Raw genomic sequence first — 22,156 nt, 5'->3', positions numbered from 1 at the left:
CTGCTAAATCTCTCGTTACCGCTGTCCTGTTGTAGCTGGGAAAGTTATTTAGTGTCCGTCAAAGCACATTTTTTGTTCTGGGTTGAAGTACAATTCCCAATTTAGCAATTTCATAATTTAGTGGTTTCTGCTATATCAGAGCTATTTGAAATCTATCCCTAAAAGGGTATATAATATTCAAGGTGCACATTGGGTCATTCAGAATAACTTCACACACACCCGCTACTGTGTATTTTCAAGTCTAATTCTGTCACTAAACCCATACCTGTCACCCAGCGCCTAAATACTAGGCCTCAAATTTATATCCTGCTAAATCTCTCGTTACCGCTGTCCTGTTGTAGCTGGGAAAGTTATTTAGTGTCCGTCAAAGCACATTTTTTGTTCTGGGTTGAAATACAATTCCCAATTTAGCAATTTCATAATTTAGTGGTTTCTGCTATATCAGAGCTATTTGAAATCTATCCCTAAAAGGGTAGATCATATTGAAGGTGCACATAGGGTCATTCAGAATAACTTCACACACACCCGCTACTGTGTATTTCCAAGTCTAATTCTGTCACTAAACCCATACCTGTCACCCAGCGCCTAAATACTAGGCCTCAAATTTATATCCCGCTAAATCTCTCGTTACCGCTGTCCTGTTGTAGCTGGGAAAGTTATTTAGTGTCCGTCAAAGCACATTCTTTGTTCTGGGTTGAAGTACAATTCCCAATTTAGCAATTTCATAATTTAGTGGTTTCTGCTATATCAGAGCTATTTGAAATCTATCCCTAAAAGGGTATATAATATTCAAGGTGCACATTGGGTCATTCAGAATAACTTCACACACACCCGCTACTGTGTATTTCCAAGTCTAATTCTGTCACTAAACCCATACCTGTCACCCAGCGCCTAAATACTAGGCCTCAAATTTATATCCTGCTAAATCTCTCGTTACCGCTGTACTGTTGTTGCTTGGAAAGATATTTAGTGTCCGTCAAAGCACATTTTTTGTTCTGGGTTGAAGTACAATTCCCAATTTAGCAATTTCATAATTTAGTGGTTTCTGCTATATCAGAGCTATTTGAAATCTATCCCTAAAAGGGTATATAATATTCAAGGTGCACATTGGGTCATTCAGAATAACTTCACACACACCCGCTACTGTGTATTTTCAAGTCTAATTCTGTCACTAAACCCATACCTGTCACCCAGCGCCTAAATACTAGGCCTCAAATTTATATCCTGCTAAATCTCTCGTTACCGCTGTACTGTTGTTGCTTGGAAAGATATTTAGTGTCCGTCAAAGCACATTTTTTGTTCTGGGTTGAAGTACAATTCCCAATTTAGCAATTTCATAATTTAGTGGTTTCTGCTATATCAGAGCTATTTGAAATCTATCCCTAAAAGGGTATATAATATTCAAGGTGCACATTGGGTCATTCAGAATAACTTCACACACACCCGCTACTGTGTATTTTCAAGTCTAATTCTGTCACTAAACCCATACCTGTCACCCAGCGCCTAAATACTAGGCCTCAAATTTATATCCTGCTAAATCTCTCGTTACCGCTGTCCTGTTGTAGCTGGGAAAGTTATTTAGTGTCCGTCAAAGCACATTTTTTCTTCTGGGTTGAAATACAATTCCCAATTTAGCAATTTCATAATTTAGTGGTTTCTGCTATATCAGAGCTATTTGAAATCTATCCCTAAAAGGGTAGATCATATTGAAGGTGCACATAGGGTCATTCAGAATAACTTCACACACACCCGCTACTGTGTATTTCCAAGTCTAATTCTGTCACTAAACCCATACCTGTCACCCAGCGCCTAAATACTAGGCCTCAAATTTATATCCCGCTAAATCTCTCGTTACCGCTGTCCTGTTGTAGCTGGGAAAGTTATTTAGTGTCCGTCAAAGCACATTTTTTGTTCTGGGTTGAAGTACAATTCCCAATTTAGCAATTTCATAATTTAGTGGTTTCTGCTATATCAGAGCTATTTGAAATCTATCCCTAAAAGGGTATATAATATTCAAGGTGCACATTGGGTCATTCAGAATAACTTCACACACACCCGCTACTGTGTATTTCCAAGTCTAATTCTGTCACTAAACCCATACCTGTCACCCAGCGCCTAAATACTAGGCCTCAAATTTATATCCTGCTAAATCTCTCGTTACCGCTGTACTGTTGTTGCTTGGAAAGATATTTAGTGTCCGTCAAAGCACATTTTTTGTTCTGGGTTGAAGTACAATTCCCAATTTAGCAATTTCATAATTTAGTGGTTTCTGCTATATCAGAGCTATTTGAAATCTATCCCTAAAAGGGTATATAATATTCAAGGTGCACATTGGGTCATTCAGAATAACTTCACACACACCCGCTACTGTGTATTTTCAAGTCTAATTCTGTCACTAAACCCATACCTGTCACCCAGCGCCTAAATACTAGGCCTCAAATTTATATCCTGCTAAATCTCTCGTTACCGCTGTACTGTTGTTGCTGGGCAAGATATTTAGTGTCCGTCAAAGCACATTTTTTGTTCTGGGTTGAAATACAATTCCCAATTTAGCAATTTCATAATTTAGTGGTTTCTGCTATATCAGAGCTATTTGAAATCTATCCCTAAAAGGGTATATAATATTCAAGGTGCACATTGGGTCATTCAGAATAACTTCACACACACCCGCTACTGTGTATTTCCAAGTCTAATTCTGTCACTAAACCCATACCTGTCACCCAGCGCCTAAATACTAGGCCTCAAATTTATATCCTGCTAAATCTCTCGTTACCGCTGTACTGTTGTTGCTTGGAAAGATATTTAGTGTCCGTCAAAGCACATTTTTTGTTCTGGGTTGAAGTACAATTCCCAATTTAGCAATTTCATAATTTAGTGGTTTCTGCTATATCAGAGCTATTTGAAATCTATCCCTAAAAGGGTATATAATATTCAAGGTGCACATTGGGTCATTCAGAATAACTTCACACACACCCGCTACTGTGTATTTTCAAGTCTAATTCTGTCACTAAACCCATACCTGTCACCCAGCGCCTAAATACTAGGCCTCAAATTTATATCCTGCTAAATCTCTCGTTACCGCTGTACTGTTGTTGCTTGGAAAGATATTTAGTGTCCGTCAAAGCACATTTTTTGTTCTGGGTTGAAGTACAATTCCCAATTTAGCAATTTCATAATTTAGTGGTTCCTGCTATATCAGAGCTATTTGAAATCTATCCCAAAAAGGGTATATAATATTCAAGGTGCACATAGGGTCATTCAGAATAACTTCACACACACGCTTCTGTGCATTTCCAAGTCTAATTCTGTCACTAAATCCATACCGGTCACCCAGCGCCTAAATACTAGGCCTCAAATTTATATCCCGCTGAATTTGAATACAATACATTGGGCCAAATAATATATTTGTTGTTGTGGTGAACCATAACAATGAGAAAAACATCTAGTAAGGGACGCGGACGTGGACATGGTCGTGGTGGTGTTAGTGGACCCTCTGGTGCTGGGAGAGGACGTGGCCGTTCTGCCACATCCACACGTCCTAGTGTACCAACTACCTCAGGTCCCAGTAGCCGCCAGAATTTACAGCGATATATGGTGGGGCCCAATGCCGTTCTAAGGATGGTAAGGCCTGAGCAGGTACAGGCATTAGTCAATTGGGTGGCCGACAGTGGATCCAGCACGTTCACATTATCTCCCACCCAGTCTTCTGCAGAAAGCGCACAGATGGCGCCTGAAAACCAACCCCATCAGTCTGTCACATCACCCCCATGCATACCAGGGAAACTGTCTCAGCCTCAAGTTATGCAGCAGTCTCTTATGCTGTTTGAAGACTCCGCTGGCAGGGTTTCCCAAGGGCATCCACCTAGCCCTTCCCCAGCGGTGAAAGACATAGAATGCACTGACGCACAACCACTTATGTTTCCTGATGATGAGGACATGGGAATACCACCTCAGCATGTCTCTGATGATGACGAAACACAGGTGCCAACTGCTGCGTCTTTCTGCAGTGTGCAGACTGAACAGGAGGTCAGGGATCAAGACTGGGTGGAAGACGATGCAGGGGACGATGAGGTCCTAGACCCCACATGGAATGAAGGTCGTGCCACTGACTTTTACAGTTCGGAGGAAGAGGCAGTGGTGAGACCGAGCCAACAGCGTAGCAAAAGAGGGAGCAGTGGGCAAAAGCAGAACACCCGCCGCCAAGAGACTCCGCCTGCTACTGACCGCCGCCATCTGGGACCGAGCACCCCAAAGGCAGCTTCAAGGAGTTCCCTGGCATGGCACTTCTTCAAACAATGTGCTGACGACAAGACCCGAGTGGTTTGCACGCTGTGCCATCAGAGCCTGAAGCGAGGCATTAACGTTCTGAACCTGAGCACAACCTGCATGACCAGGCACCTGCATGCAAAGCATGAACTGCAGTGGAGTAAACACCTTAAAACCAAGGAAGTCACTCAGGCTCCCCCTGCTACCTCTTCTGCTGCTGCCGCCTCGGCCTATTCTGCTGCTGCCGCCTCGGCCTCTTCCTCCGCCTCTGGAGGAACGTTGGCACCTGCCGCCCAGCAAACAGGGGATGTACCACCAACACCACCACCACCACCTCCGTCACCAAGCGTCTCAACCATGTCACACGCCAGCGTTCAGCTCTCCATCTCACAAACATTTGATAGAAAGCGTAAATTCCCACCTAGCCACCCTCGATCCCTGGCCCTGAATGCCAGCATTTCTAAACTACTGGCCTATGAAATGCTGTCATTTAGGCTGGTGGACACAGACAGCTTCAAACAGCTCATGTCGCTTGCTGTCCCACAGTATGTTGTTCCCAGCCGGCACTACTTCTCCAAGAGAGCCGTGCCTTCCCTGCACAACCAAGTATCCGATAAAATCAAGTGTGCACTGCGCAACGCCATCTGTAGCAAGGTCCACCTAACCACAGATACGTGGACCAGTAAGCACGGCCAGGGACGCTATATCTCCCTAACTGCACACTGGGTAAATGTAGTGGCAGCTGGGCCCCAGGCGGAGAGCTGTTTGGCGCACGTCCTTCCGCCGCCAAGGATCGCAGGGCAACATTCTTTGCCTCCTGTTGCCACCTCCTCCTTCTCGGCTTCCTCCTCCTCTTCTTCCACCTGCTCATCCAGTCAGCCACACACCTTCACCACCAACTTCAGCACAGCCCGGGGTAAACGTCAGCAGGCCATTCTGAAACTCATATGTTTGGGGGACAGGCCCCACACCGCACAGGAGTTGTGGCGGGGTATTGAACAACAGACCGACGAGTGGTTGCTGCCGGTGAGCCTCAAGCCCGGCCTGGTGGTGTGTGATAATGGGCGAAATCTCGTTGCAGCTCTGGGACTAGCCAATTTGACGCACATCCCTTGCTTGGCGCATGTGCTGAATTTGGTGGTGCAGAAGTTCATTCACAACTACCCCGACATGTCAGAGCTGCTGCATAAAGTGCGGGCCGTCTGTTCGCGCTTCCGGCGTTCACATCCTGCCGCTGCTCGCCTGTCTGCGCTACAGCGTAACTTCGGCCTTCCCGCTCACCGCCTCATATGCGACGTGCCCACCAGGTGGAACTCCACCTTGCACATGCTGGACAGACTGTGCGAGCAGCAGCAGGCCATAGTGGAGTTTCAGCTGCAGCACGCACGGGTCAGTCGCACTACAGAACAGCACCACTTCACCACCAATGACTGGGCCTCCATGCGAGACCTGTGTGCCCTGTTGCGCTGTTTCGAGTACTCCACCAACATGGCCAGTGGCGATGACACCGTTATCAGCGTTACAATACCACTTCTATGTCTCCTTGAGAAAACACTTAGGGCGATGATGGAAGAGGAGGTGGCCCAGGAGGAGGAGGAGGAGGAGGAGGAAGAGGGGTCATTTTTAGCACTTTCAGGCCAGTCTCTTCGAAGTGACTCAGAGGGAGGTTTTTGGCAACAGCAGAGGCCAGGTACAAATGTGGCCAGCCAGGGCCCACTACTGGAGGACGAGGAGGACGAGGATGAGGAGGAGGTGGAGGAGGATGAGGATGAAGCATGGTCACAGCGGGGTGGCACCCAACGCAGCTCGGGTCCATCACTGGTGCGTGGCTGGGGGGAAAGGCAGGACGATGACGATACGCCTCCCACAGAGGACAGCTTGTCCTTACCCCTGGGCAGCCTGGCACACATGAGCGACTACATGCTGCAGTGCCTGCGCAACGACAGCAGAGTTGCCCACATTTTAACCTGTGCGGACTACTGGGTTGCCACCCTGCTGGATCCACGCTACAAAGACAATGTGCCCACCTTACTTCCTGCACTGGAGCGTGATAGGAAGATGCGCGAGTACAAGCGCACGTTGGTAGACGCGCTACTGAGAGCATTCCCAAATGTCACAGGGGAACAAGTGGAAGCCCAAGGCCAAGGCAGAGGAGGAGCAAGAGGTCGCCAAGGCAGCTGTGTCACGGCCAGCTCCTCTGAGGGCAGGGTTAGCATGGCAGAGATGTGGAAAACTTTTGTCAACACGCCACAGCTAACTGCACCACCACCTGATACGCAACGTGTTAGCAGGAGGCAACATTTCACTAACATGGTGGAACAGTACGTGTGCACACCCCTCCACGTACTGACTGATGGTTCGGCCCCATTCAACTTCTGGGTCTCTAAATTGTCCACGTGGCCAGAGCTAGCCTTTTATGCCTTGGAGGTGCTGGCCTGCCCGGCAGCCAGCGTTTTGTCTGAACGTGTATTCAGCACGGCAGGGGGCGTCATTACAGACAAACGCAGCCGCCTGTCTACAGCCAATGTGGACAAGCTGACGTTCATAAAAATGAACCAGGCATGGATCCCACAGGACCTGTCCGTCCCTTGTCCAGATTAGACATTAACTACCTCCCCATAACCATATATTATTGGACTCCAGGGCACTTCCTCATTCAATCCTATTTTTATTTTCATTTTACCATTATATTGCAAGGCTACCCAAAGTTGAATGAACCTCTCCTCTGCCTGTGTGCTAGGCCTAAATATATGCCAATGGATTGTTGCAGTGGTGGCTGACGTGAAGCCTCATTCTCTGCTATGACATGCAGACTGATTCTCTGGTGACATGAAGCCAGATTGTCTGTTACGGGACCTCTCTCCTCTGCCTGGGTGCTGGGCCTGAATTTATGACAATGGACTGTTGCAGTGGTGGCTGACGTGAAGCCTGATTCTCTGCTATGACATGCAGACTGATTCTCTGCTGACATGAAGCCAGATCCTCTGTTGCGGGACCTCTCTCCTCTGCCTGGGTGCTGGGCCTAAATTTATGAAAATGGACTGTTGCAGTGGTGGGTGACGTGAAGCCTCATTCTCTGCTATGACATGCAGACTGATTCTCTGCTGACATGAAGCCAGATCGTCTGTTACGGGACCTCTCTCCTCTGCCTGGGTGCTGGGCCTAAATTTATGAAAATGGACTCTTACAGTGGTGGGTGACGTGAAGCCTGATTCTCTGCTATGACATGAAGACTGATTCTCTGCTGACATGAAGCCAGATCCTCTGTTACGGGACCTCTCTCCTCTGCCTGGGTGCTGGGCCTAAATATCTGACAATGGACTGTTGCATTGGTGGCTGACGTGAAGCCTGATTCTCTGCTATGATATGAAGACTGATTCTCTGCTGACATGAAGCCAGATTGTCTGTTACGGGACCTCTCTCCTCTGCCTGTGTGCTAGGCCTAAATATATGCCAATGGATTGTTGCAGTGGTGGCTGACGTGAAGCCTGATTCTCTGCTATGACATGCAGACTGATTCTCTGGTGACATGAAGCCAGATCCTCTGTTACGGGACCTCTCTCCTCTGCCTGGGTGCTGGGCCTAAATTTATGAAAATGGACTGTTGCAGTGGTGGGTGACGTGAAGCCTGATTCTCTGCTATGACATGCAGACTGATTCTCTGGTGACATGAAGCCAGATCCTCTGTTACGGGACCTCTCTCCTCTGCCTGGGTGCTGGGCCTAAATTTATGAAAATGGACTGTTGCAGTGGTGGGTGACGTGAAGCCTCATTCTCTGCTATGACATGCAGACTGATTCTCTGCTGACATGAAGCCAGATTGTCTGTTACGGGACCTCTCTCCTCTGCCTGGGTGCTGGGCCTGAATTTATGACAATGGACTGTTGCAGTGGTGGCTGACGTGAAGCCTGATTCTCTGCTATGATATGAAGACTGATTCTCTGCTGACATGAAGCCAGATTGTCTGTTACGGGACCTCTCTCCTCTGCCTGGGTGCCGGGGCCTAAATATCTGAGAATGGACTGTTCCAGTGGTGGGTAACGGGAAGCCAGATTCTCTGCTATGATATGAAGACTGATTCTCTGCTGACATGAAGCCAGATTGTCTGTTACGGGACCTCTCTCCTCTGCCTGGGTGCTGGGCCTAAATTTATGAAAATGGACTGTTCCAGTGGTGGGTGACGGGAAGCCAGATTCTCTGCTATGGAACCTCTCTCCAATTGATTTTGGTTAATTTTTATTTATTTAATTTTTATTTTAATTAATTTCCCTATCCACATTTGTTTGCAGGGGATTTACCTACATGTTGCTGCCTTTTGCAGCCCTCTAGCCCTTTCCTGGGCTGTTTTACAGCCGTTTTAGTGCCGAAAAGTTCGGGTCCCCATTGACTTCAATGGGGTTCGGGTTCGGGACGAAGTTCGGATCGGGTTCGGATCCCGAACCCGAACATTTCCGGGATGTTCGGCCGAACTTCTCGAACCCGAACATCCAGGTGTTCGCTCAACTCTACTAATGATAAATCTGGCCCATTGTGCTTGGTTTATAGGGCATCTGTCAGCAGATTTGTACCTATGAAACTGTCTGACCTGTTACATGTGCGCTTGGCAGCGGAAGGCATCTGTGTTGGTCCCATGTTCATCTGTGCTCGCATTGTTGAGAAATATGATGTTTTAATATATGCAAATGAGCTTCTAGGAGCAACGTGGGCGTTGTCATTACACCTAGAGACTCTGCTGTCTCTGCAACTGTCACACATTGTCCACTTTGACAGGGCCAGGAGTGATGACGTAATCGTTTTTAATGTAAGGGCTCATGCACAAAAACATATTTTTTTCGCCTCCGATACGCATTTTTTGCGAGACAGATGCAGACCCATTCGTTTCAATAGGGCCACAGAAGATGTAGAAAGCACACCACATGCTGTCCACATCCATATGTCCGTTCTGTTGCAACCGCAAAAAAATAAAACATGTCCTATTCTTGTCCGTTTTACGGACAAGGATAGGATTGTTCTATAGAGGCCAGGACGTTCCATTCCACAAAATGTGGAATGCACACGGCCGGTATCCGTATTTTGCGGATATGCAATTTTGCGGACAGCAAAACAGGCTACGGTCGTGTGCATGAGCCCTTAGAAATAGATCCTAGTGGCAAGTGATTAGCTCCAAATGCTTTTTTTTTCTCTTGGACCTTTGAGGCCCATCATGGTTTCAGAGAATGGGCCCACCGGAGGATCCTCTGGGCCAGTCCTACCCTGTGTAGGAGAAAATACCTCCGACAGCAAAATCAGGAGTTTTCCAGAGCCCTGGAGAGCGGGACCCAGCAGCTCCCTTTTAAAGGGAATGTGTCATCAGAAAATAACCTATTGTTTAAATAAATAAATAAAAAATCTTGCAGTTTTCACACTGGCCACTAAGCCTAATAATTGGCACCACTTCTTGACCTGTACAGATCGCATTACTGCAGTTATATATTATTCTAAAGTCTGTATTACACCTGCTGATTTTTCGGCAGACGATCGCTAATGTACTCTCATTAGTAATTATCTTGCAGTGTAAAGCCTCATTCACAGTCATTGTTTGGTCAGCTCTCGACTGCGGAACACGGCCATGTGCATGAGGTCTAATACAGATGACATCCGTGTGCATTCCGTATTTTGCGGAACGGAACAGCTGGCCCCTAATAGAACAGTACTATCCTTGCCCGTAATGTAGACAATAAGGGTCCATTCACACGTTGGCAAAATGGATCCACATCCGTTCTGCAATTTTGCGGAACAGGTGCGGACCCATTCATTTTCAATGGGGCCAGAATGCACTTCCGGATCCACCCAAAAAATAGAACATGTCCTATTCTTGTCCACAATTGCGGACAAGAAAAAGCATTTTCTAAGAGAGTGACGGCGAAGTGCGGTCCGCAAAATGCGGAATGCACAATGCCGGAGTCCGTGTTTTGCGGATTCACAAAACACATACGGACGTGTGAATGGACCCTAATAGGACATGTTTTATTTTTATGCAGAACGGAAATACGGAATCGGAATGCACCTTCCGTTTTTTTGTGGACCCATTGAAATTAATGGTTTTGCATACAGTCCACAAAAAAACAAAACGGAACAGACACGAAAGAAAATACGTTTGTGTGCATGAGCCCTAAGGGAAAGATCTGCTCATGTGTTTAGAGCTGCACCTGGTTTTGGCTCAAAAACACTGATGGAAATCACTGAACGACCACCGACGACGTGCGAACGAGGCGTAATATTGCAAACGCTCGATCATTGGGCAATCCAAATCCTTTGAAATGTTAAAGAGTAACTAAACCTTTGAATTAAATTTTAATAAGATGTCCCTAATGCACTTAAAACCACTTTTTCCAATATATTTTATTTAATAATTTTGTATTTTTCTTATACTTTTACTTCCCTAAAGCAGACCACTCACTGTGCGCTTAAAACTCAGTTCTCTGTACACTGCTGACAGCTCAGCTGTGTACTAGTATGAGCTGTGAAATTTATGAATGGGGGCGCAGGAGTGCATATTGCTGCTCCTTCCCGAGCCCCCTGAGCGGAGTGGGCTCCTGCTTGTGCCTGCTCCACTAATCTAAGTGCTGACATGCAGGCAGAAGCAGGAGCCCACTCCGCTCAGCTAATCCTGGCATAGTACATGGGTACAGAGCACCGATATACTATGCCAGGAGTTAGTAATCCTCCGGGGGGTACTCACAACACTGCTGCTGCCCATTCACAAATTTCACACTCTGCACACCGCTGTGCGGAGAACTTAGTTTTAATAAATGAAGTATATGAGAAAATGTTTTTTTTAAGGCATTAGGGACATCATCTTAAAGTTCATTCGAAGGTTTAGTTACACTTTAAAAAAATTATCATTTCCCGGCGGCAGATCGTGGTGTCTAATTACGATCTGCTGACGGCAAAACACTAGACAGTATGGAGATGAGTGATGGTATTAGTGATCGCTCCTCCCCATGCTGAGGAGGAGATTGCTGCATGTAATAGCAGCAGTCTCCTCCGCTAGCGAGCAGGCGATTGCCGTCAGGGAACGCTTCCCTCCCAACAATCGTCTGCCACATGGGGATGTGTAATATAGCCTAAGGCCTCCTGCACACGACCGTGTGGTTTTGCGGTCCCTTTTAAACGGATCTGTTTTTCCATTTCAGTAGTGTTTCCGTTTCCATTCCGCTTCTGTTCCGTTTTGTTTCCACTTGTGATCTGGTTTTTGCGGATCGCAAACGGAAACGGAAGCATACAATAATGTTTAAACAGTAAGTACATAAAAGAATTGGGCTGGGCATAAAATTTTCAATAGTTGGTTCCGCAAAAAACTGAACGGATACGGAAGACATACGGATGCATTCCATTATTTTTTTTTGCTGAACCATTGACTTGAATGGAGCCACGGATGGTTGTTTGCGGGCAATAACAGGACATGTTCTATCTTTGAATGGAAATACAGAAACAGAATGCATACGGTGTACCTTCCATTCTTTTTGTGGACCCACTGAAGTGAATGGTTCCACATACGGAACTCAAACGGAACGCAAAAAAAGGGAACGGAAACAGAAAAAAAATATGGTCGCGTGCAGGAGGCCTAAGGGCTGTATTACACCAATAGATTTTCTGACCAATCATTGGTCAGATGGCTAATAATTACACACACAGATCTTTTGTCATTCACACCAACTATTGGTCTGATTGGACTGATATTGGTCAGATAATCGTTACTTTCTGTAATGATAAGGAGGTATCACCTCTGTGTATAGATAAGACAGGATCCACCATTCATGATAGGTGATTGTCAGAGCTTATCTATTCTTTCCTTGTACAATGTCCTCTGCACAGGTCACAGAACATGTCTAGAAAACTCTCCCATAAGGGTCCATTCACACGTCCGTATGTGTTTTGCAGATCCGCAAAACACGGACACCGGCAACGTGCGATTCACATTTTGCACATCGCCGGCACTCTCATAGAAAATGCCTTTTCTTGTCCGCAATTGCGGACAATAGGACAGGTTCTATTTTTTTGCGGAACGGAAGTGCGGATCCGCAAATGTGAATGCGGACAGCACATTCCGGCCCCATTGAAAATGAATGGGTCCGCACCTGTTCCGCAAAATTGCCGAACAGATGCGGACCCATTTTGCGAGGTCCTCTCCTGTCCATTATGTCTATGGACCATGGGGCTGCCGTAAAGCAATAATTGTTAAATGCTGTTAAGAAGAGATCAGGCAAGATGGCCGCCCCCATAATCACGTTCAGAAAATGGAATGAAAAAAATCTGTAATCAGAAAATAAAAACGGATTAGAAAAATAGGAGTTGTGCTACAATCTGGTTTTAACTGACAGATAACATTTTCAGTGACACATTTCCTTTAAGTAAGTGTTGTATGCTATAAAAACAATCCCTTTAAAGAGGACCTTTCACTAGTTTAAAAAGTAAAAACTAACTAGATCAGTGGGCAGAGCGGCGCCCAGGGGTCCCCCTGCACTTACTAGTATGTCTGGGCGCCGCTCCATTCGCCCAGTATAGGCTCCGGTGTCTGCAGCTCCTTCCTTTGTACTGGGCGGAGTTTTTGTATTAGGCCTCTTTCACACGGGCGTCATGTTTTTTGCCCGGATAAGAGTGCACACGGGCGTCATGTTTTTTGCCCGGGTGCGTTGCGGGAAAATGCGCAATTTTCCCGCGCGAGTGCAAAACATTGTCATGCGTTTTGCACTCGCGTGAGAAAAATCGCGCATGTTTGGTACCTAAACCCGAACTTCTTCACAGAAGTTCGGGCTTGGGATTGATGTTCTGAAGATTGTATTATTTTCCCTTATAACATGGTTATAAGGGAAAATAATAGCATTCTGACTACAGAATACATAGTATAATAGTGCTGGAAGGGTTAAAAAAATAAAAAAGTTAACTCACCTTATCCTCTTGTTCGCGTAGTTCGTTCCCGGTCTGTTCTTTGCTAGCTGTGGGCTTGGGCTGAATGACCTGTGGTGACGTCAGATCACATGCTCCAATCACATGGTCCATCACCATGGTGATGGAGCATGTGATCTGACGTCCTCAAAGGTCCTTTAGCCCAAGCCCACAGCTAGCAAAGAACAGACCGGGAACGAACTACGCGAACAAGAGGATAAGGTGAGTTAACTTTTTTTTTTTTTTAACCCCTCCAGCACTATTATACTATGAATTCTGTAGTCAGAATGCTATTATTTTCCCTTATAACCATGTTATAAGGGAAAATAATACAGTGAATAGACTGTCACCTAGAACCCATGCGTGAAAATCGCACCGCATCTGCACTTGCTTGCGGATGCTTGCGATTTTCACGCAACCCCATTCACTTCTATGGGGCCTGCGTTGCGTGGATTATCGCACAGCAACGCACAAAGAGGAGCATGCTGCGATTTTCACGCAACGCATAAGTGATGCATGAAAATCACCGCTCATGTGAACAGCCCCATAGAAATGAATGGGTCAGGATTCAGTGCGGGTGCAATGCGTTCAACTCACGCATCGCACCCGCGCGGAATACTCGCTCGTGTGAAAGGGGCCTTAGGGTTGTCCCTTGCTGCAGCGCTGGCCAATCGCAGCGCACAGCTCATAGCCTGGGAGTCCGCTGCAGCGCTGGCCATTCGCAGCGCACAGCTCATAGCCTGGGACCCAGTACAACAGAGGGAGCTGCAGACACCGGAGCCTATACCGGGGGCGAACGGAGCGGCGCCCAGACATACTAGTAAGTGCAGGGGGACCCCTGGGCGCCGCTCTGCCCACTGATATAGTTAGTTTTTCGTTTTTTAACTAGTGAAAGGTCCTCTTTAAGGAAGCCTATGGCAAGATCATGTGTTGCCTCCATGATAACAGCATACATTACTTTATAGAAGAAAGCAAAGCTTATGAAATGCAACTTGAGAACAAGAGCCTCAATGTATCCAGTCTAGTGTCTTCTGACAAATCATTTACTTTAGGCCTTCCGTTCTGTATACGGAAACATTCATTTCAATGGATCCGCAAAAAAAAAATGGAAGGTACTCCGTATGCCTTCCGTTTCCATATTTTTCCGTTTCGTTCAAAGATAGAACATGTCCTATTATTGTCTGCATAACTATTAGGGGCCAGATGTTCCGTTCCGCAAAAAACGGAATGCACACGGATGTCATCCGGATTTTTTGCGGATCTGTTTTTTGTGGAACGCAAAATACTGAAAAAGCCAAAGGCGGCCTTACAGACATGTTGAGTGAGACCTCTTATACAGGAAGCAGACATCACTTGCCCTTAAAAGGGTTTTGACAAGTTTCATAGCTAGGCCTTGTTCACATGGTGCAGTTTTTAAAACTGATTATTTTTTTATTACTGCATAAAAACTGTTGTTGAAGCATATTTCCTATTAAATTTTTTATTGTTTAGAACGGACTGCTGGCTGTGTCTAATAAATGTTAAGGGGAAACTCAACTCACAACCAACTTAAAATGGGGGTACAATAATAAAAAAATAGATATACATGGCCGCTGCCCCTTCCCCCACAGACAGGAAAGCCCGTTTAGCCAATCATTGTCTAAGGTAGGTCACTGACCGAACAGGAGGAGATCAGTGAGGTGAGTATGCTTTTTTGCACCCCAATATGAACTTGTTTACAATAATTTTTATTCACTGTACAGCCAGTGTATTCTGACTAAAATCCGGCCCCTGAGCACACCTCTTAGGCACCCGTGTTCTGGCAGACAGCTGGCTATAAGCACATGCTACACACTCTTGCAGTATGGGGCTCATTCTTAGGGCTCATGCACACGAACGCATTTTTTTGTCTATGTTCGTTCCATATATTTACAGTCCATATGCAGAACCATTAATTTCAATAGGGCCGCAAAAAAACGGAAATGTAGGTCCGCATTTACGTTACACATAAAAATAGAACATGTCCTATTATTGTCCGCATTACGTACAAGTATAGTACTGTTCTATTAGGGGCCAGCTGTTCCGTTCCGCAAAATACAGAATGCACTCGGCTGGTATCTGTGTTTTGCGGATTCGCAAATTGCGGACCTCAAAACAACATTCGTGTGCATGAACCCTTAAAGGACTTCTAGATATTGATGATTTATCCTTAGGATATCTGTGGCACCCGCACCGATCAGCTGTCCTCTGCACTGGAAATAAACACAGAGTACAGAGCCGGAAGCACAGCTACGTCCACTGTGTGGTGGTCGTGCAGGGTTACTGAGGCTCAGCACCCATCTACTTTCTTAGGCTCTTAGATGTCACCCAAGACAGGTCATCAATATCTAGAACTCAGACGGCTTCTTTAATATAAGCCGGGAATGACATCAGTGGCACCAATCCATGAGTTTTCTGGAGGATGATTTTTTTTTTTAAAGGGTCAAAAAGAATAAAAAATAGAAATTAAGCATTACTCACCTCACTGATCCCCCATGATTGTGCTTCCAACATTTCTCTGGTTCCTGCTGATCTCTACACAGGAACTGAATGGGAATGGCCCTCAGCCAATCAATGGCCAATGTGACTGGCTGAGCAAAGGTGTGTCAGACTGGGACCAGGAAGTGAACTGAAGCAGCGTCAGAATGGCAGCGGTGGGTGATCGGTGAGGTGAGTAATGCTTCTTTTTTATTTCAAACCTTTGTGTCCCATTTAAAAAAATATTCCCCTGTGTGGGAAAATCCCTTTAACACCATTTATTAAGTCCTATATAGAGAAGCATATAGGAAAACATCAGAAAAAATGCAGTACCCAGAGCATGCTGCGTTTTAGATGGTAAAAAAAATTCCAGGGACCCAAAAAACACAATAAACGAGAAGAAAAGGGCCACAACGAAAAAAGTGTTGCTTGTAGTGCACTTAATACTTCACTACTGAATTTCAGCTAATATCTGGCCGCAGCATTTTTTGGCAAGCTAGGAAAAACACCACAAAAACCGTGTGTGCCACCACCTCCGGTTCTAATGACGTTCCATATAATCCGTGTAGTGACAATCACAGACAGAAGATTTCAGGTTTATAAAATGCAAATGAGAACCTATCACCCAGGAACGAAATACAAAGAAACTTTAATACGGAAAGTGACATCATCAGAAGAGCTGATGACATCACGCCAGGGCACCAGGGTTGCCAACCAGAATTCTTTTCTTGACAACTTATCCCAATTCCCAAAATCACGGCCAGCCAACATTTTTTACGGACAATTTGGGAAACCATAATGAGTGATAAAGCTTTAGAAGTAATACATGTCTATGGCTCAATATACCATGATCACCGAGTCCAGTACCACCAACAAACATCAGACACAGGTATATTTTTTCATGGGCACAGGAAAAAAGTCGCCTCTTTTTCCAGACTGTCCAGAACTGTTGGCACCCAGCAGATCTCCTGGAGGGACTATGTGAAGTGTGTGCCACTCAGGACACCTGGCGGTGCAGCCTGTGGAGGTGCTGCTGACACACATCATGGCAGGGATTGCTGAGGGTGGCAGAAGTGACACAATGCAAGTTGCAGGGACTTGGCCGCCCCCAGCATGCACCTTACCTCGCTCGGGCTCCGCTTGCAGGCAGATGGGGATAGTCTTCTTCCAGCCGGGCATGTTCCCAGATGTGCGCGCTGCTCGGTGTCAGGGGCTCCGGCACATATCACCTCACAGTGGCGGTGCCGTAGCCTGCTGTGACCGGCACTTGTGCCGCCTGCTGCGCTCCTTGTCTCGGGGGAGAGGGCTCCGGCAGGAGGGGCTGCAGCAGTGTATGGAGTAGGAGGAACAAGTGCACGGGGATAGAGGCAGTGTCAGGGGGCGGGGGATCCAACTTCACACACACCGGGAGGAGGGGGAGGCTGACGGCGCCAGCGCACCTCCGGAGGGCACACATTCTGGGGGTGCGGGAGGTCGGAGCTGTGCCGGGCACCACTAGTGAGGCTTCCAGGTTCACTCTCCACTGGTGTCCACAGGACGGACACTCCCCTCTGCTGACTGCCTTCATCCTCCTGTGCTGCGCTTCCTATTAGAAGGGCATATTGGATTTTAAGTAGAGTCCAAAAACCCATTTGGCTTCCATTGTTTTTAAGGGTACGACCACATGGTGCGGTTGCAACGTGGCTACACTGCGGTCATGAGTGTCGCTGGGCTCCCTATAAGGCTACTTTCACACTCGCGTTTGGTGCGGATCCGTTCAGATAATAGAACCGTCTGCATCAATTCAGAACGGATCCGTTTGTATTATCTTTAGCATAGCCAAGATGGATCCGCCTTGAACACCATTCAAAGTCAATGGAGGAAGGATCCGTTTTCTATTGTGTCCCCATTGACTTACATTTTGTGCCAGGACGGGTCCGTTTGGCTCAGTTTCGTCAGACAGACACCAAAATGCTGCAAGCAGCGTTTTGGTGTCCGTCTCCAGAGCGGAATGGTTACTGATCGGAGGCAAACTGATGCATTCTGAGCGGATCCTTTTCCATTCAGAATGCATTAGGGCAAAACTGATCCATTTTGGACCGCTTGTGAGAGCGGTATTGAGTTCCATCACAGGAGCTCAATACCGGGGAAAAACTGATTAGTTTTAGGCTACATGCACACGACCGTGCAGTTTTTTTGCGGTCCGCAAACCGCCCATTGTAGACATGCCTATTCTTGTCCACAAAATGGACAAGAATAGGACATGCTATATTTTTTTTGCGGGGCCATGGAACGGAGCAACCGATGCATGGGACAGCACACGGAGTGCTGTCCGCATCTTTTGCGGCCCCAGTGAAGTGAATGGGTCCGCATCCAAGTCGCAAAAACGACGGCTTAGATGCGGACCCAAACAACAGCCGTGTGCATTAAGCCTTATCCTAATGCATTCTGAATGGAGAGCATACAGTTCAGGATGCATCAGTTCAGTCCCTCTTCCGTTTTTTGGATGGAGAAAATACCGTAGCATGCTGCAGTTTTCTCTGGCCAAAAATACTGAACACTTGCCGGATCCAGCATTAATTACACTGAAGTGTATTAGTGCCGGATCCAAGCTGAACCCGGACATACCTCCATTTTCAACCCCCTGACTTGAGCATCGGAGCAGTTCATGCTCTGATGCTCTCCTTTGCCCTGTGCTAGATCGCGCAGGGCAAAGGCATTCTTTGGAGATCTGGTGACGTACCGGGGCTCTCCGTGGGGCTGTCAGGAACCCCGGTGACGTCACTGGCACTGATGGGTGGGATTTAGCGCTGCTCTAGCCAGTAAAATGTCTAGGGCAGCGCTAAAGCACGCCCATCAGAGCCGGTGACGTCACCGAACATACTGCCGGGCGTGCTGTCCACATCTTTTGCGGCCCAGCTGAAGTGGATGGGTCCGAATGCGGTTTGGATGCGGACCAAAACAACGGTCGTGTACATGAGGCCTGTTCATTATACTTTCCCTGCTTTTAGGATCCACACTTGATTTTGTCTTCAAAAACTACATTAAAAATGGAACTAAACCTTATCAAAACCTGCACATGTGAATATACCCTTAAACTACAACATGGTGCAGAGAGAACAGGTGAGGCAGAGGGAAAAAGAGGAACATATAACTGGTGGTTTAGGCTCTGTTCACATCTGCTTTATGGCTTTAGTTTCTAAGAGAAACCAAAATGCTGTATGAGATCCACCATAGAAACCAGCAGTGCCCAACGGATCCCAATGACGCCAGTGCTCATGTCTCCTGCAGGAGCAGAGTGTACGCAGTGGGAGCCCTCACAACATCAGGACCTTCCACTAGTCCATCAGACACAGAGTTATAGGCTATGGGGAATCAGTGCTCCAGAGAGTTGCAGAACATCACAGCAGGTAATGTCCATCCCTTCTGGAGCTTGGCTCAGGAAAAACTGACTGAGATGGAGCCTGCAGAAGGAAAACGACTGAAAACTGTATGATGCATGGCATTGTTTCCAGAAAAAGTGGACATCCTTGTGATGGTTTGTGGTGAACATTCAGCTGGTATAATTGACACTCTTTTTCAGATCTATGAGAAATACGTGATTTTTCAGGTAAATTTGCACTGTGTTAGGCTACAGGACCTTACCACAATGTCATTTTCTTTGATGAAGCTGGAGCACGTTTCTCGGTCCGTTCATAGCTCTAACATTTTGGCTATCTATTCTGTCATTTGCCTCTTATTGGGGAAAGAAATAGTTCCTGACTCCAAATATGTCAATCAGAATAAATCTCAGCATCAACAACCTTCAGTAATCTAGTACTGATGGCTACTTTCACATTAGCGTTTTTTACGGATCCGTCATGGATCTGCAAAAACGCTTCAGTTACAATAATACAACTGCACGGATCCGGTTATATTATGTCTTCTATAGCCATGACGGATCTGTTTTGGACACCACTGAAAGTCAATGGGGGAGGGATAAAGTTTTCTATTGTGTCAGAGAAAACAGATCCGTCCCCCATTCACTTTCAATGGTGCTCAAGACGGATCCGTCTTGCTCCGCACCACATCGCGGACAGAAAAACGTTGCTTGTAGTGTTTTTCTGTCCGCGATGGGGACCCAACCAAACGGAACGGAATGCATTTTGGTGCATTCCGTTTTGTTCAGTTTTATCCCTATTGGCATTGAATAGGGACAAAACTGAAGTGTTTTCTTCCGCTATTAAAATCCTATGACGCATCTCAATAGCAGAATTGAAAACGCTAATGTGAAAGTAGCCTTATAATTATATCTTCCAAGAAACGCATCCAAGCATCGGCTAAACTCCTTCAACATTACATGCATCCTGTGGCACAGAGTTTGCTTCTATTCTTTGTCGGTAAGATATTTTCCATCACAATCTTAGTGTGCTGCCCGTGCTGCAGACCGCAAATTGAATGGGGTCTGCGATTCGTCCTTTCCGCAAAAAGATAGAACAAATTCTATCTTTTTACGGAACGGAAGCACGGAGCGGAACACCACAGAAGCACTCTGTAGTGCTTCCGTGGGGTTCCGTTCCGTGCTTCTGTTCCACACCGTTCCGCATCTCCGGATTTGCGGACCCATTCAAGTCATGCACACGGAACGGTGCCCGTTGTGACACAGTGAGGGGATTGGTCTGGGAAAAAAGGTATTTTCCTCCCCGCGTGTGCTGCTGGGCTGATTTGCAGCCAGGTGGGGTCAAATACCGGCCTGGATTTTAATTGCCAGTCTGGGTTTTTGGCAGCATCTGGCTGTCCTTAGGCTACTTTCACACTAGCGTTCGGGGTTCCGCTTGTGAGTTCCGTTTAAAGGCTCTCACAAGCGTCCCCAAACAGATCCGTACAGCCCCAATGCATTCTGAGTGGATGCGGATCCGCTCAGAATGCATCAGTCTGGCACCGTTTGGCCTCCGCTCTGCTCAGCAGGCGGACACCCGAACGCAGCTTGCAGCGTTCGGGTGTCCGCCTGGCCGCGCGGAGCCAAACGGATCCGTCCAGACTTACAATGTAAGTCAATGGGGACGGATCCGTTTGAAGTTGACACAATATGGTGCAATTTCAAACGGATCCGTCCCCCATTAATTTTCAATGTAAAGTCTGGAAGGACCCGTCTAAGTACAAATTGGACTTAGATTTTTTTCTGATATATAATGCAAACGGATCCGTTCTGAACGGAAACCATCGTTTGCATTATAGGAGCGGATCCGTCTGTGCAGATACCAGACGGATCCGCTCCGAACGCAAGTGTGAAAGCAGCCTCAAATAGGCAGCTGGGCTCAGCAGCAGGATCTCTGGGATCTGAGGCTTAGTGCCAGGTTGGAGGGCTGAGACCGATGGGCCGAGGAAACAGGCCCTCTAAAGCCTACTGTGGACTGCTGGAGGCAGAACTGAAGTCTTATATGAACTTTCCAATTTGTGTGAAGTAACACCAAGATGTACTTTCCATTGTGTGTGAAGTAAACACCAAGACTGCAAAGTAACGCATTGTTTTGTGCATTTTTCTTGATTGTGAATAAACACTGAAGTTTTGCGTTAAGAACTTGTCTTTTGCCTCTGTACTGCGTCCGCTTACCCTATCTACCAGAGCGAAACCCCACACCGTATATTGTGGATCCGCATATGCGGTCCGCAATACGGCAACGGGACACCGACGGTCGTGTGCAGGAGGCCTTAGGCAAATGTACTCAGCTGGCAGAATATAACTGTGATGTGGCCATTAGTGCAAATGTATTCATAAATCAATCACAAATAACGAAATATAATAGGCAAAAGAAGACAACGTTGATGTCAGTCATTGTGTAGGACCATAGTATTGCCTTACAATGCTCACTTACCCCAATAGAATATAGGCTGCCATTCAGTGCCCAATTATTGCAGTATGCCGCTGGTGTTGATATAATGCCGCCCTCCACAGTACAACTATTGAGGCTATTTAGTGGTCAATTAATGTGGTAACTGTAGTACAATTTGTCCGGCCACACTGCTATTACAAGCAGTGTGTTTCTCACTAAGGCTTCATTGACATGGCCGTGTCTGTGATGACATCCATGACAAGATGGTCAGTGGTTCATCCAAGATGAAGATGTCCATGAAGAATCTGCGTTTGGTCCGTGTGTTCATTTCTTGCCCTCCGTGTGTCATCCATATTCTCCATACATTGCTAGGATAAAAATGAATTTCCAAAGTATCTCCTACCAATGATCCCTGAAAACCACAAACCAAAACAGGTAGCATCCATGTTGTGTCCATGGTTTACAAAGACCCATAGACTTTAATGTGCGTGAACGATCCCTAATCACGGACAAAAATAGGGCATGCTTCCATTGTGTCACCACAGACACATGGTTGTGGAAAACCGCCAATGTGTGAATACACACATTAAAATCAATTGATATGTGTGCTGCCAATGGAGAACATGAACAGAAGTCCATGATTCACTGACATGTAAAAAAGGCCTAAGGCTGTG

At 46.5% G+C, this 22,156-nt stretch overlaps 1 protein-coding gene across 2 annotated transcripts in view; it reads right to left on the bottom strand.

The window, feature by feature from the left end:
- The window catches only part of GRIP1 (glutamate receptor interacting protein 1), a 522,445-nt gene extending 505,442 nt beyond the window's left edge, over positions 1-17,003 (bottom strand). Inside the window, exon 1 of one of the 2 annotated variants that reach the window (XM_044280469.1) lies at positions 16,815-17,003. In XM_044280469.1, coding sequence (XP_044136404.1) covers positions 16,815-16,869 — 55 coding nt within the window. In that variant the 5' untranslated portion in view covers positions 16,870-17,003. The remainder of the gene's footprint in view (positions 1-16,814) is intronic. The other variant, XM_044280476.1, reaches the window with a different exon arrangement.
- Between the last annotated feature and the right edge of the window lie 5,153 nt (positions 17,004-22,156).

This window comes from Bufo gargarizans, chromosome 2 (assembly GCF_014858855.1).
Source record: "Bufo gargarizans isolate SCDJY-AF-19 chromosome 2, ASM1485885v1, whole genome shotgun sequence".
NCBI lineage: Eukaryota > Metazoa > Chordata > Amphibia > Anura > Bufonidae > Bufo > Bufo gargarizans.
This window is presented reverse-complemented; position numbering and strand designations above follow the sequence as displayed.